General features: G+C 40.4%; 2 protein-coding genes across 2 annotated transcripts in view; one reads left to right on the top strand and one right to left on the bottom strand.

The window, feature by feature from the left end:
* Positions 1–9565, bottom strand: part of LOC145393375 (uncharacterized) — a 123493-nt gene extending 113928 nt beyond the window's left edge. The window contains exons 1-2 of the mRNA XM_080267473.1: positions 9508–9565; positions 3776–3842 (exon numbers count right to left, since the gene is read on the bottom strand). Coding sequence (XP_080123599.1) covers positions 3776–3842; positions 9508–9565 — 125 coding nt within the window. The remainder of the gene's footprint in view (positions 1–3775; positions 3843–9507) is intronic.
* Positions 9566–11115: 1550 nt separating this feature from the next.
* Positions 11116–11535, top strand: LOC145393374 (uncharacterized). The gene has a single exon (XM_080267471.1). It carries the CDS (start codon positions 11116–11118, stop codon positions 11533–11535), a length of 420 nt encoding a protein of 139 aa, XP_080123597.1.
* The last annotated feature ends 655 nt before the right edge of the window (positions 11536–12190 follow it).

Raw genomic sequence — 12190 nt, 5'->3', positions numbered from 1 at the left:
ATTTATCTGTCTATCCCAGTAAGAAAGAGAGAGAGGGAGACCTACTTCTGTGTGTGGATGTTATTTATATTCTGTGTTACTGATATATCGGGAAGTTTACATATAATGATTAAATGTAGTGTTGTTATTAACGATGATTCAGGAGCTGCAGTAGGTCACAGTGAAATATATAATCATTGTGGTGTAAGATGGAAGGGAATTTAATCTTACCTCTCTTCTCCCTAAAAAAAAAAAAAAAAAAAAAAAAAAAGGAAAAAGAAAAGGAAAGAAAAGAAAATAGAAAGTTAACATTTTCTTCGACTTGGGAAACACACTAATAGTTTTTCCACAGTGATTTATTTTTTCCTGGATACTACGTACGCCAGTTTATTCCGCTTTATTTTATCTTTACTGCAGTTTTATTATCGACTCAATTTGAATTCATTTTTTGCTTGTTAATTCTATATATGTTGAGTCAGAACCTGCTGTACCGTATGTCACTGAGAAATTTATAGTCATCTTTCTGTCTCTAACTGGTCTTAACTTATAAACGTATCTCGATAAATAAATGAATAAAAAAAAAAAAAAAAAGCAGGCAGAGGTACGTATGTACAAGGGATTAGCAGGCTTCTTAGCACCCCCTCTTAAGTGATTTATTATAGAAGTTACAGTGATATATTTCCCTGGATGTTGCTTATTATTTTTATGTGGACCGAATAAACGTACTTTAAAACGTCAGGTGGAGAAATTAACTGATAGGAGAGAGAGAGAGAGAGAGAGAGAGAGAGAGAGAGAGAGAGAGAGAGAGAGAGAGAGAGAAATGTGAAGGACACTGCTGTGTATGTTATTTATATCTCTTTAATTGCAGACTTTTGAATGTTTTAATAAGCCACATACAGAAAACATCAGGTAAGAAAAGGTGAAAGGTATCCGCCAAAGGTAATATTCCATTATGTCTTGCTGCTGTCTTTATAACATGGACACGGTTTGAATATATTAGTGTATCATATTCATAGATAAATTGGTATGGATGAGGTGTACTGAGGCCTCCCAAGTCTACGAGGATACAATCTGTGAAAAAGAAGTCGCATCTCCAGGCCAGAAAGCTGTTTTATAATTCACTGTGACCAATGGCGGCTACTGAATCATTGTAAGTGGAATTATTTGTAGTTTGTTTATGCAGATTAGGTCGCTATTTAAAAGATAACATACAAGAAGCTAGTTAAGTGTGACATGCAAAAGAAATCGATAATGAAAGAGGTGCCAGGAGTTCCCAAGGCCTAGAAAGTGTATCTTTAAAACAGAAAACATAAACATACATAGGAATATAAAGTGTAACATGCAGAGTAAGTCGCTAGTGAGCAAGCCGCCAGGGAATCCTTTATGTTTCCCTCAAAACGACACTTGAAATAAAGTGGATATGAATAACATGTAAGGAATTTTGAAAGTGTGACATTCTTAAACAAATGGCTAAGGATGAGGTGCCATCAGGAATCTAAGCCCAGGGAAATACGACCCCCTGAAGTTGTTATTCATTTTCTTTTCTATTTACTTATTTATTCATTTACTAATGTAGAGTTAGATAGCCTTTGTGTGTGAAAAAACAACTTCGTATTTTGTTTTAGCTGTCGTCACAGAATTTACTGAGACCAGAGGAATCCGGGGAAGCGAGAAGGGTAAAAATATCCCGTTAACGTTATAGGCCGAGAATCATGAATTTTGTATTTGATTCTGGTTAGCGTCATGCGATCTTACCCAGGTCACGGATACACCAATACACAGGGAACTAAGGATGCACCACCATTCTCCTTTGACTTAGTTGTTATTTTATTCCATTTACTTCTGGACGATTTTATTAAACTTATTAGAGAACTTTTGAACTAGAGGGGTTAGATATGGATTTCAGTAGCCCTTCTCACTTCAAGAGGACTCCCCCACGCAGAATAAAATCGTCCCAGAGAAGCAAGAATAAACCAATAAAGCACCGTCACAGGATTCAGGGGTTTAAATGCTTTACTCTGCGACGCGTTTCATTCCTTGTAACACCAGACGATTTCTTTCAGCCTAGGACAGACGCATCGAACTGGAATGGTTAGACGCATCTTTCAGTACCTCGAAAAAGCGTCTCCCTGAGCTGAATAAATCGTCCGGCGGTGACGAAAACATGGCAGAAAAAAAATAAAAAACGCTAATGGTGCTGCAGTCGGCAATGCTTTAGCTACAAGATGTCTGTCCCGAAGTTGAATATAATGAAAAAAAAAAAAAAAAGTGACTAGGTGGAAGGGATTGCCACTCAACCCGCTCGTACATTGAACTGTAAGGGGGAAAAAATTGATCTGCTCTTTCACTTCATCTGCCTCAGAATACAGGGATATTCGTCACCTTCCTCCCTGACACATCCCACGAATATCATCTATGGGCAGAGAAACATACCTCTCTCAGCCTACGAGTATTCGCTAGCAGAGGATGGCGAGAAATGCAAGGGATGAAATATTAGGCAGAGGAGCATACCGAGATATCTCTCCTCCTTGGAATATTCGCCAACAAAGAACAATGGGAAGTATTAGAGGGAAATATTAGGCAGAGAAATTTTGAGAAATATACCAAGCTTTTCTCTTTTTAGGAAAGTTCACCAGTAGAGGACAATGAGGGAGAGAGGAGGTGAAATATTAGTGAGAAACAGAAGACGAAATTTTATTCCCTGCTGAATGTACATTTTACAGTAGCTTGTTGGGGTTCCTCCGTCATCGTCATTAATCACATATACTGTTAATAGATGAAAATTATGTTGCCGTGACTGTTAATAGATGCAAACTATGTCGCTAATAAGGCTGACTGAAGCATCTGTCATTATTATAGTTAATGTATGGAAATTGTGTGACTGTTACGTTATTACATAAATGTCACTATTACGGGAAGCAGATCCGTCTACGTCAGTATTGCAGTTAATAGATGGAAACTGTGTCGCTCTTACATAAATAGATGCAAATTATGTCGCCGTTAACTACATCTCTAATATGGTGTTTTATTCATATCGGCCACTTACCATATCAGAGGTCATTTAAGTAAGAGGTCATTTAAGTAAGAGATCATTTAAGTAAGAGGTCATGTAAGTAAGGGATCATTTAAGTAAGAGGTCATGTAAGTAAGAGTTTAATTTTTATCACGCGGATACTAGCAAGTAGAAAAAAATATACACTTTTCTGGACTACCACTCCTATCAAAGTTCTTGCAAATACCTGCAACTTTTATAAAAAATATTAAGGCGAATATTTGCACGGCAACGGTAAGCATGACAACCAGCCAAGTGATTCATTTTCCCGCCTGTCTCCTTCCTGACATCTTGATCAAATATAGTAAAGTGATGGTTGAAATATACACTCTGTAATTTTCAACTTTCTCGGCCTTTCAGAGGGCAGATACTGACTGGGGTATTTTATTCTTGTTTCCGAAATTTACCTTTATTAAAAAGGTAGAAGTTCTTAAACACCACAGAGGGTTGGAACTTATCTCAATTTACTCCTTCAGGGGACAAGCACCTTCTTTAGTGTTTTTTTGCTTACTACAGTTTGATGATTTTCATTCAACTTACGAGTGGCTTCCCTTCCCCTTAAGAACTGATGAATCTCAAGTAATCCTTCCAAGATGTGAGAAATCCTAACTATTCTCTTCTCTCCAGAGGGACGATCCGTAACCGAGGGGGCGATTCAACCCCTACCACAACACGCACACACACACACACACACACACACACACACACACACACACACACACACACCTGTTTTTGCACCCACACCTGACGTACAACACTCGCTCCTCAGGTGGGTAGTTGGGCACGGAATACTTGATGCCCTGATACACAGCTGGGGGCGGGAGAAGGTATACCAAGAACCAAATTAGATATGAGAGGTACACCTGTTGCCGTCACTATACCCTGTTCACTTCATCTTGTCTATATTTCAGAGGTACATTTTTTGCGGGACCTATAATCTTTTCATTTTATCTTGGCTGTCGAATACTTGATGACCCAATTCTCAGCTTAGGTCATAGAAAGTCACTTGGAAATAATGAGATGTATTTGTCTTATGGTCACTATACTCTGGCTATTTAATCTTGATCTAGAATATTATTGCCGTCTCCTGTAGGTCACAGTTATTGTCAGCTTTGTCTTGGCCTACAATTCTCATCTCTCCGTCTTGAATGCTGAGTTGTAAATTGGGTTCAGTACTAGACTTTGATGCTAGGAGAGAGAGAGAGAGAGAGAGAGAGAGAGAGAGAGAGAGAGAGAGAGAGAGAGAGAGAGAGAACACGAACCCAGTCTTTCATTAATACACAGGATAAGTGTGCACGAGCCATCATCGAAGCGGACGTGGATGTACACCCCCACCACCCGTATGCGGCACACGTCCAACTGGAAATAAACTCGTCGTCCATTGAATTTCCTCCCTCCCTCCCCCTTCCTTCCCCTTACCTTTGAATTTCCTCCCTCCCTCCCCCTCCCTCCCTCCCTCCGTGCTGTAGGTGTGATGTAGGGGCTTTCTAGACGTCACTTCTAAGACATAAAATCGTCTGGCAGTAGATAAAGTAAAATACGTGCATCAGTACCTGTCACCTGAATGATTAGAATGATGGTAGATTTTGACACATTAGAAGGGAATAAAATTGTCTGACGCTAGAGAGAGAGAGAGAGAGAGAGAGAGAGTACAGAAAGAAAGTGGAGAGAATGAGTCTGAAAACAGAGCTGAAAACAGAGAGAGAAGAACAGATGAAAAGAAAGGCAAATTAAGATGAAAGTGGAGAAAACGAAGGAAGAAAGGTGAGTACATGAATGAAATAGAAGTTTATATGAGAAAAGCAAATGAAAGAAAAACTGAAATATTTAAGAGTATGAAGGTAATCTGAATAGAGAGAGAAAGAAGAGAGAGATAAAGAAGCAGAAACATTAAGAAAGCAGGAGAGACTGAACTAAATCCGTGAGAGAAGAAGGGGTGAATGAAAGATGAAGAGAAAAAAAGAGAGAGTGAGAAAGGGAAAGAGAAAGTGGGGTAGGCTACAAGAGGAACTAATAAAAGTGGACTATCAGGTACGAACACCTTATAAGAGACTGCACCTCTTCTTTCTCACTTTTTCTTTTTTTGGCAGGTGAGCAATCAGAAACGGATGGGTTCAAAACAGAGTATAGGAACAAATTAACCATCGTGTTTATTTGACGTCCGCTGATTCCGACCGATATTAAAAGTATAATTGATGAGGGAATGGTTGTAGGGACCATTTCAATAGAGTTTATAATGAGTGGGGAAATGCTACTATGATTTTTCCTTGTGTTGTGGCATAAATTAACTTACTTATTACTGTAGGAAGCAGAGGAGACGGTGAAGATGATGATGATGATAATGATGATGATAGTGGTGGTGGTGGTAAAGGTAATGGTGATGGCGATGAGGTTTGAGATGATGATGAAAATAATGATGAAAAAATAAATAAGTAGCGACGACGACGACTGTGATGATAATGAGATGACGATGATGATGATGATGATGATGATGATGATGATGATGATGATAATGATGATGATGCTAATAAGGATGATGATGTTGATTCTGACGTGAACCTGCATGCAACTGACAGGTATGCAAATTACTACAGACACAGGGATGGCAGCAAAAACAGATACCAACATTGTACACAAACACACACACACACACACACACACACACACACACACACACACACACACACACACACACACACACACACACAGTACCTTCCCAGCATATAATCATTTTCAGATCCTCGCTCGCATCCATAGTCATATTCTTACACTCACACCTACACCCATCGTCATCCACCCACACCCACGCACCCACCCACATCTACCCACACCCACACACCCACCCACATCCACCCACACCCACACCCACCCACCCACACCCCAAGTCCCAAGTCAGTTCCCATGAGTCAAGCAGGAGTGATCAGAGTTGCAGATGCTACACAGCGGCACACACACATAAAAAACAAGGCCTCATAAAAATCAGCATACCGCCTCCTCCACTTTTACTCCAGATCTGACAGGGTGGAGAGATTGTTGCTCGTCCACTGCTGGGAACTGGAGGGTGGAGGACCGTGGGAATAGAGAAATGCTTGTGGGGTGCTACTGGTGTGGGTTGCGTGATTTTGGGTTACTGGTGTGGGTGGGTTGATTTTGAGTTACTGGTGTGGGTGGCGTGATTTTGGGTTACTGGTGTGGGTGGGTTGATTTTGAGTTACTGGTGTGGGTTGTGTGATTTTGAGTTATTGGTGTGTGTGGCTTGATTTTTGGATGTTTTGATGATAGTGAGCATGTGAAAGTTTTTGAAAATACTGAGGAATTCAAAGTATTTTTAATGTTAAGAATTACTGAGAGCCGTGGAACTGGAGAAACGCATGTGTGCAACTGGGCAGGATGACGTGGCCTTTATTTATTTATTTATTTACGATATTGAAGGTTTGAACATTTTGATACTGCTGAGAAATTTAGGGGTTTTGGATTACGAAGAACTGTAATGAACTGTAGGAGGAAAAAATAATTAGGGCTCCTGGATTTGATGGCGTGGTTTTGAGTTACATTAATATTACTATAAAACTGAAAGTTTTGGTGGGAGAGGGACTGAAAGTATTTGTATTAATAAGAATAAATATAAATCATGGGAGGGGGTAAATGGTTGGAGCTTTTATGATGGGCGGAGTGGCTTTGAGTTAGTAATTGTGAGACTCAGAAGATGTGATAATGATAAGGAACTGAGAGTTTATGAGTTATCAAGACGCAGTATTGACCGTGGGACTGTGAGAAATATTTTTTGGGGGAAATTGAACTGGGTGGCGTGTTTTTTTTTAGTTCTTTTGACCATACTGAGGAATTGAAAGTTCTATTAAATGGCAAGATATTGGAGGCGTTTGGGTTATTGAGAATTATTTTTAATCGTGAGAGTAGATGAATATGTGGGGTGACTCTGGGTTGCATGGGGTGGTTTTGGGTTGTTTTGATAATACTGAGGGACTAAACGTACTTGTTGTATTAAACATATCGATAAAGATCGTTGTTTTTATTACTGAGGTTAATGGAATGGAGGAATATACTAAGCTACTGGATTGCCTGTGGTGGTTTTGAATTGATCTGATGATACCGAAGGATTGAAAGCTTTGATAATGTCAAAGGACTAGAGGTATTTGGATTATTGAAAGTATTATGGACCGTATGGATTAAGAAATTACTGGAGGTACTGGACTGATAGTGGGTTTGCTAATTCCCGGGTGCGATGATGGGTTAATAAGCTTTTTTTTTTTTTTTTTTTTTTTTTAGTACCACTCACACCTAGGTGTTAGTCGGAAGTCGGGTTTGGATGATGATGATGGTGGTGGTGATGGTGGTAAAGTTGGTAATGATGATGATGATGATGATTGATGATGATAATGATGATGGTTAAGTTGATGATGATGATGATGGTGATGGTTAAGTTGATGATGATGATGGTGGTGGTTGTGAAGTTGATGATAATGATGATGGTGATGTGGTGATGATGATGGTGATGATAATTGTGCGTGAATTAAATGCTGAATAGTTCCTTGTGCTTCTTGTGTTGACTCAAGCTTTAAACGCTGTTCTGTGCGAGTAATCTCAAGAGCAGATTAAAACAACCTTACATCACTAGCCAGAAAAAAAAAAAAAAAAAAAAAAAAAAACAGAAACAAATCTGCATTCTCGGGCACAAGGACTTGACTTAATCGTGAAAGTATCCTGAATTAGTTAAGTGTGGAGCTTGGTGTAGAGATCAAGTGTGGTTTTTACGGACATTTGTGGATTCATTTTATCGGTAGAAATTGAACTAGAGTTATCTTTAAAATAATCTGCAGTGTATTGTGATAAAAGTATATATTTCAATCGCTGCTCACATAACTGGATATGCCTGGGTATGTTTGGGGGAGAGGAGAATCTAGCCATCACTCCATATATGTTACTCCGCAACGAATGACGAGCCATATGGTATGCAAGCCACATTTCACACAACAGGTGGTTACTCTTTTAAATAAATAAGTGAAAGTCCGATAGTTTAGAGAGTTAAGGCGCAGGATTCAGATGTGGTCAATACGGCCATAAGATCTCCCAAAAGTGATGCTAAGGCTTACCTAATGCCACTCACGGTGCTGTAACTGGTCACTCTCGCCTTCAGAGTCTGGTACGAATGTTTTAGTGCAAGGTCTCTATGCTCTTGATGCGGCGGCCCAGGAGTGGATGGTGGATGATAAACGATGAAATTTAGGAAACAAACACAAGATATCGAACGCTTTTCTGACGGAGGCGAGGACTTTTGGAAATGAATACAGTCTGTCGATGTTTTTTACCTGTATTAGTGACATTCGCTCTGACTACCTGTGGGCGAGGCGAGGCACTGCTTGCGGTCAGACTGGCGGAAACAACAGGCTTGGGTAATGGATGCTGCCAGTCACATGTAACTGTCAATGTGAAAGCATTTATTTTGTTCGCCGGCTTCCTTTTCAACGCCACACCACTTTAACCCAACAGTACGATGACTTTCATGTTTTTTTCTACCACAAGACGATTATGTAAAGCTTTGGAGAAAACCATCGTGATGAAGGAGTTAGAAGCATTGAATATTCATTCCAATAGACTGATGACATCTTCCTTAAATTCATCCAGGATCATACAGGATACGAGCAGACGATTTTATTAACTCAGTAGATTTTTCTTTTTAACTGGAAAGGTTAGACATAGCCTTCGATAATGCCTTGACTGAAAATCCTCCCCAGGGCTGAATAAAATCGTCATGTGGTAACAGGGATAATAAACAAATACATTTCCGGATTAAAGGGGCTTACGCTAAATTAGGAGAAAATGTCCATTATCTTTAGCAGTACGGTAGCATCTTTTTCTTCAGATTATTCTAGGTACCTATAGACGAGTTTCTTAAGCTTAGGAAAGAGCTCTCGTGGTGAAGAGCTTTGAGAGTTAACTTTCAGCGTGATGACTTTTTTTTTTATATATATATTATTCTCGCTACATCCAAACTGTTTTATTCTGGTTTGTAGAGGTCAGTGAAATGGTCATTAGGAATCGCCGATGTCCTTAGCAATATAATGACGTTATTTTGGTTACTCTTGGTACCGACTGATGTTTTTATTCAGCTTTAGAGAGACACATGTTGGTCGTATTTCACGGTCTGTTCTCGCTACCAACACACTAAGAGAGAGAGAGAGTAGTGAAGGGTTGAGAAACAAACTCTATTAAACCCTTACTGACACGAGAAGCCTACCACGAAATTAATAAAATCATCAAGAGGTACAGTAACAAGAATTAAAAAAAAAAAAAAAAAGCGATGCCAAGGCACAGCAAACCCGTCCCCGACAGTCATTTAAGTGCTGACGTATAAGCACAACAGGATATCTAGTCAGAGATGTCACATATCAAATCTGGAGTAAATCAGATGAAAATTAACGATTTTATGCCCATTCGAAATTTTAGGCCTGACCCACCTGACACTGACCCCCCCACCGCTAACTGGCGGGGAACCCCCTTGATGTAATGAGGCATGTTATCGGATGCAGATTTGAAAGATGCACCTTTAGGTTTTGGTTTCATGTCGATATGATGAAATCGAAAGGAGTTATGTTGAAACAATGATTTTTATCCTTCCCCGTAGTTTTACATTTTTGGGGACTACAGTCTGGGCCTTGGCCCAATTTGGCCCAAAATTTAAGTAGGTGATCAGAAGATCATAGCCCATCATCCCTGGAATTTTAGTCAAAATCGCACCTGTAGTTCTCGAGTAAAGTTGTTAATAGACAGACAGAGACAGACAAACAAACAAATAGACAAACCTTGTGAAAACAATTCCCTGCCCCAAGCCCCTCCTGGGCGGGACGGGTAAAAAAGACGACATTTGGAGTGAGTAGAATGTCAGTCTTTTGTACATACTACCGTTAGACGGTTATTCAGCTTGGTGGAGGGCAGTGACAGTGAAGGGCAGTGGCAGTGAAGGGCAGTGGCAGTGAAGGGCAGTGGCAGTGAAGGGCAGTGGTAGTCAAGGGCAGTGGCAGTGGAAGAATTAATGACATTGGTGAAGTATGGCAGTGTTGGCTGAATACCAAGGCAGAAGAAAGGCAGAGAGAGAATCATGTTTATGAATATGCATATACACAAACAAGGTACACATAGCCTTGTTAGTGGCCACGGTGCATCTGAACCTTATACAGGCAAAAAAGCACACACACACACACACACACACACACACACACACACACACACACACACACACACACACACACACACACACACACACACACACACACACACACACACACACACACACACGGTTGGAAAGGTAGTCTGCTGCAGGAGAGGACATGAGTTCTATGTCAATTTGGGGTAGGGAACAGTTTAATTATTTCACCGAGAAGAAAAAAAGAAAAAGAAAAAAAGAACTCCCCATAATACCAGTACACGAGCCCTGAATGAGACAGCCCTGGTATGCACTGAATATAGACGCTGAGTATTTGCTTCGAAGTGGTGACATGTAAAGGAGGGTGAATGCATGACGGTTTCTTGACCTTAGTGAAAGGACCACCAAGTCTATGCTTAAATTTGGACAAATAAAAAATACAGGCATGAGGAGGAGAGGAAAAAATGTGTGGGATGGGATGAGAGGAAGTGGTAAGTCAACAGATCTCGAGCCTTGGTGTTGGATAGACGAGGAGGTGTATATGCATAACAGATGAGGGGTGTAAGTTAGACGCTTGGTTTACACTATGGCTTTCTCTAAGATGTAAGAGAATTATCTTGCGTCGCTGACGTATATCATCAGGCGCAGGTAGAGAGAGAGAGAGAGAGAGAGAGAGAGAGAATGGACAACCCAGCCCATTTCCTCAAGCATTTCTTCCTCTTGCACCCCATCCTCTTTAACCCCATCCTTTTTCAACCCTTCCTCTTCCAACACATCCTCTTGATTTACCGTGACTAACACAACGTCCCATGAGAACCCCAGTATGACCTCTGACCTTCGCCTGTGACCTCTTATGACCCAGACTGACTTAATTTACTGTGACGGATCTCTGGACAGAGAAACTGGAGAAGCTGGAGCAGCCATGACGGTGGTACGAGGTGGACAGTTCTGTCAAGAATGCGACACCAAAGTTAAGCTCCATGACTGGGCCTCCTCGACACAAGCTGAGCTTGTGGCTATCAAGCTGGGGCTAAGGCACATTAGAAGGACGGGAAGCAATGCAGTTATTTTTTCAGACAGTTTATCAGCCCTACAAGCCCTTAAGAATAACTGCTCAACTTATCAAGATCTTGTATACGATATTAGGAATTATGTCAGTCAGATAATCAGAAGAGGTATCTCTGTACAGTTCGTTTGGGTACCTTCACATATTGGGGTGCCGGGGAATGAAAGGGCTGACCAACTAGCAAAGGAGGCCTCTAAAAGACTCAAACAGACTGCGATCTTGGACTTTCCCTTCGTCAGCTTAGATCAAGAATTAAAAACAGACAAAAAAGCATAATGATATCAAAACGACAGAATGAATATCACACAAGCAGGTCAATATATTACTATAACAATGTTGGCCTAAGAACATCCTACACATATGGAAAGGCAGGCACAAGTAGGTGGCAGGAAGTTGTTCATGCCAGAGTGAGGTTAGGATACGACCACCCTTGGCAGCACGGGGCAGCAGTTAATGAACACAGAAGAAGGTGTAAGGTATGTGGTACTGCGGGTGGGCATACACTACATCATTACATTCTAGTGTGTCCGAATCTTGTGAACTTCAGGAACCCTAACTTGAGTACAATTGTGGACCAGGCTACTTATTTTCTGGAGAATGGTATTGTTAAAGAAATACTAAGAAAACATAAAGGTTTCGCCTCCCCAATGTAACTATGTGGAAAGGCTCGTGTATATGCATGAGTATGTGTGTATTTGTACATATATGAGTATGTGTGTGTCTACATGTATGTGTGCATAAGTTTCTACAGATACATGTATGCTTGTGTATGTGTATGTATATGCGTGTGCATGTCCTGGTATATACTATTAGCCTACTATTATTCAGCCAACTGGGTGTTATATTTATAATTTGGCTTATTATAAGATTACAGTATTTATGCACTTACTTCACCAATAATGTAAGGTACTGAGATAAGTTTGGCAACTGC

This window comes from Coenobita brevimanus, chromosome 24 (genome assembly GCF_032717465.1).
Source record: "Coenobita brevimanus isolate Jiangsu-jjx chromosome 24, ASM3271746v2, whole genome shotgun sequence".
Lineage (NCBI taxonomy): Eukaryota > Metazoa > Arthropoda > Malacostraca > Decapoda > Coenobitidae > Coenobita > Coenobita brevimanus.
Note: the sequence above shows the minus strand (reverse complement) of the source record. Positions and strands in the feature narration are given on the sequence as shown.